The 4,152-nt window shown below is 43.7% G+C and overlaps 1 protein-coding gene across 1 annotated transcript; it reads right to left on the minus strand.

Moving 5' to 3' along the window:
• Window positions 1-636: 636 nt before the first annotated feature.
• Window positions 637-3,742, minus strand: LOC120140027. The gene is made up of 3 exons (XM_039155092.1): window positions 2,365-3,742; window positions 2,225-2,272; window positions 637-2,079 (listed from the first exon to the last, which is right to left on the minus strand). The coding sequence occupies exons 1-3, from the start codon at window positions 3,740-3,742 to the stop codon at window positions 644-646; spliced, it is 2,862 nt and encodes a 953-aa protein (XP_039011023.1). The 3' UTR covers window positions 637-643.
• Window positions 3,743-4,152: the final 410 nt, after the last annotated feature.

Genomic DNA, 4,152 nt, shown 5'->3' on the forward strand with positions numbered 1-4,152 from the left:
TAATATATTATATTTAATTCATATTAATAAAAAAATAAACCAGATTTTGGTTTTACTTTCGCCATCACAATTAACAGACCGGCAGAACAGTAAGCTTTTGATCCAGACAGAACAGTGAGCTTGACCTAGTAGATGCTATCATTTTTTCTTCTGTATCTACGAGTGCCGTGGGAGAATTAAGCTACCCTGGTAATAGCATGTAAGCAGAAATTGGGTGTATTTAGGGTTCATAGCCATCTAAATTTACAATATCTCATGCGTTCTACAATGCCGAGTTGAGAATTTATTAGTCCTTATCATGCTATTGAGTTTCCCCCACACATCATACCTCGAGAAACCAGAACACTTCAGCAACAGTCGTAAAATAAGAGGAAAAACATAAAATCTTTTGATTTGATTGGAAAGATCCAGCTGCTGGCATTTAGCAGCAGCCGCCATTCCCTTCCCAAAACATCAGCAGTTGAACATATGAAGGCGGCCCACCACCCTCGAAAAACACGACCCTTTAAGGCATCAAAACTGCCCCCACACCACTGTTCAACTGGAAAAAAAGGCTCACACACTAATATACTAGGGTACTAAAGCTAAACACCATTTAAAATAATATAGATAAATTGATGATCCGTGATTGTGTCACTTCACTTCAATAGGGTGCTGCGCCGGATGAAGCTGACTGCACTTGCAGCAAGTGGTGGTAGCAATCGGCGGCAGTCGGTCTCTGCTCAGGGTTCTGATCCAAGCACCTACTTTCCAACTCCCTCAGCATTTTCGGCACGACTGTGAGCCCACACGTCTTGACCAAGTAGCCTACACCCCACACGTCCACTTTCACCCCATGTAAACCCCTCCCCATCTCCGGAGCGTGTCTTCCACGCGCATCCCCACTGGCCACCAGGTGCGGATACATCTGCGGTGCACCTACGGCCTCATCGAACCCACAAAGGAACAATTCGTTTTCCACGTCGGTTCTCCGCATCACTTTGTCCCACCCCAAGTCCCTGTGCATGAAGCACAAGTCATGTAGAGCAACCAATGCTTTTGTCACGTACTTAAGAGCTTCCACGAGCTGCTCACAGTTGATGGGCGTGAATCTGCAACCTCTAGGCTTAAACACCAGTACAAGATCTTTCTCACATGCCCGACAGATGAATTCGGCGTGCGGGATTCGATGATCCAATATGTCGTATATTTCTTTCACTGCTGCCCATTTTTTCTTGTTGGAGAATGATCTTGTCACCGTATATGGCGTCATCTCCATTATACTTCCATTCCCCAAATCAAACCTTTCGAAATCACTGAATGGAAATTGCTTGTACGAGCCAACAACATTATTGATGGCACTGAAGCATCGATCAGCCAACAAAGGCAAAAGGCCTGCGATTCTAAAGCATGGCACTAAAGCTTTCAGTCTCTCCGAGGGAGACGATAGATCTGCCGAATATAAATCTGTTCTGATAAGCTGATCGCCGGATCGGCTTACGGCACAGAATGTTACCATGTAGCCAACAGCATAATAGCCTAATACGTACGGCAGATCAGTGTAAGTCCATAGCAACTTCTCCACCAGAGAAGATGATGGATCAACATGCCCTTCCCTCACTTGATCAGTCTCCTCTCCCCTCCACAGGCAAAATTTTCTAACGAAACCTGTCAAGTTCGGCCATTGATCCTGCAATGGCTCGGTTAACGATGATGGTTTTCGGATCATAACCATTTCAACCGAACAAAATTTGGAAACAACCCTGTTGATGCAATCGTCCCAAAGGGAAATAAAAGAGTCTCTCCCTGTTGCAGTAGCAGCACTTAGACTAGGGTTGGTGCGGATAATTGAGCTCAACACATCATATACGATTGCTCTACAATCTAACAGTTCACTGGAAGTAGTAAACAATACTTCTTTACCGGCAGGCAAATCTCGGTACACATCTTTCCTTAGAGGAAAACGATATTCCTCGGGTGGGGGCTCCTGTAAATGCCATGAAAGCTCAAACAAGCTCGGCAGTGTCGTTGGAGGAACTTGAAGACACCCAATGAAGTAGTCTGTTGGATCTTGGTATTCCAATGGTGGCATTGTTGCAGCTAAACCAAACAATAATCTTATCAACGCAAGCACTTTCTCCGAGGAAAAGCCATCAGGGAATCAAAATATTCACTAGATTCTATGTATTTACAATGTTTAAGCTATAAAGATTGCCAAGTGCAGAATAGTTTTAATTGGACTTACATCTGATAGGGGGTTCTGCAAAGGGAAGCTGCGTTCTTTCAGTGAAACCTGGTTTTCATTAGAGAGAGAAAGAGAAGATGACTTTTAGATGGATATTCCTGAACAGTTTCAGAAATATAGTAAAACATTAACAAACTTGCCTGTAACAGATGACTTTCTCCTGCCAAACACTTTCACTTGCTGTCCATTGACGAATCTATCTACAGAGAAACCTTTTAGAGGACCATCTTCAAAAGCTTCTACTGTGCAGGCAACCATGGAATCATCAAAGAATGTGAGTTCATCTGCGTTTAAAAAGCTTGAACCTTGAAGCCTCACTCTTCCTCTATGGTGCTCGCCTTCTTCCGCCCATAAGCTTACTGATTCCTCCCATGTCATTCTTATCTTCCCTATCCTACGTAGCTCCTTGGAAGAAGATGAAGTTAGACCAAAACCAACGTCCAGTGAAGTGTCGAACCCTACGGCCAGACTTCCTCTAGTTCCATGAAAGAAAGCATCACCTCCCCCAGTTGTTACCAGTTGTTTTGCCCTCGCTAAATGAAACAATATGTAAAAACACTTTAAGTTTTTAACTTTTTTGAAAATGGAAAGTATGTTTTGCTTACCGGAGAGAGGAAGTTCATCTACTTTGAACGGAGGGGGAGGAAGAGTTCTAGTACCAGAAAGAACCGACCGACCATCTTCAATTGAGGTAATTGCAGAAGTTCCTCTGCTTTGAGAAGCTCTCAGGCGAGTCCCCATGAACTGAGACAACTCCTCGAAGACTTCCTCATCAAAGGAAGCTGGTAATCTATGTAGTTTCCTCTCATATGGAGAAAGTCTGAAGTAACTCTTGCCGACTTGTTCCTTTTCGCTTCCTCTCTCCCATTCATACACTTTTCTAAACTCTCCCAACATGTTATCCCACTTGGTACCTGCAGTTTTGGCATCTCTGTTGATCCCATGTTTGTTTAGAAACTCAGCTACTTCCCTCTCTTTATCAGCCCTAGTCTTGCCTCTTGTTGATTGTACTGCAACATCGCTGCCAGACGTTTCGGACCCTCCTTGATATTGAGTCCTCCAAGCCCTTGCCAGCCACAACATTTCATTTGGTTTCCAAATGGGGCTGACATATTTCCCTTTCCTGAACTGATGATGAGGTTGCTGCTCTCCTTCGCGTTTGCTGGTTTCTTGAGGGGAGTGAGGTGGAGATGAGGCTGCATCCGAGGAGGAAGCCTGTGTTTGAGGGTTTATGGTTGGAGAAGGGCTTGATTCGCTTGTGATTATTCCCCCTTGGGGTTGTAGTTTCCATTGGCCACTGCTGTATCGAGATCTCTTGGGATTAACCGACTCAAACTGTTGTTCAAAGGGAGAAGAAGCTGCAACAGATGGGATATAAAAAGGCACAGAGATGAAAGGAGTTCCAGCCGATGGTTGCTGCAGGATCTTTTGCCTTGATTCCGATGATTCCTCATGCTGCTCTTTGGGAGAAGACGAGAGCTGATTCTTGGTTGTAACATCTCCTTTGTTACCACCCATCTCAAATATCCTCAGGGAAGAAATCAACCTTAGACAAGAACCAGAACAGGAAGCGCCACCAGCATTACTGTTGAACTAGCTCGGTTTCAGGTCTTATCTTTGTTCTATTAATTGACAAAAGCTCCACAAAGGGGATATTTTCTGGTTCTTGTGGAGTTTTCGATGGCCAAAACGTCTCTCCAAAAGGGAAAAAGTTGAAAAACAATAGGGAAAATCATAGCGCCATAGGAAAAGCAAAAGCAAAACATCTAGGATAAGCAAGAAGTAACAGAAAGAAAAAAAAAGTCGACAGTGTGGAACTGCCATGAATAAGACCCTTCAGTTAATTATCAGGTAGTTCAACCACACAATGTTATGTTGATGTGTGATTTTGACAAGTAAGGAGGATGAAAGAGAGATAAAAGGGTATA

The sequence above is a fragment of the Hibiscus syriacus genome, unplaced genomic scaffold (assembly GCF_006381635.1).
Source record: "Hibiscus syriacus cultivar Baekdansim isolate YM2019G1 unplaced genomic scaffold, ASM638163v2 tig00110777_pilon, whole genome shotgun sequence".
NCBI classification, from domain to species: Eukaryota; Viridiplantae; Streptophyta; class Magnoliopsida; order Malvales; family Malvaceae; genus Hibiscus; species Hibiscus syriacus.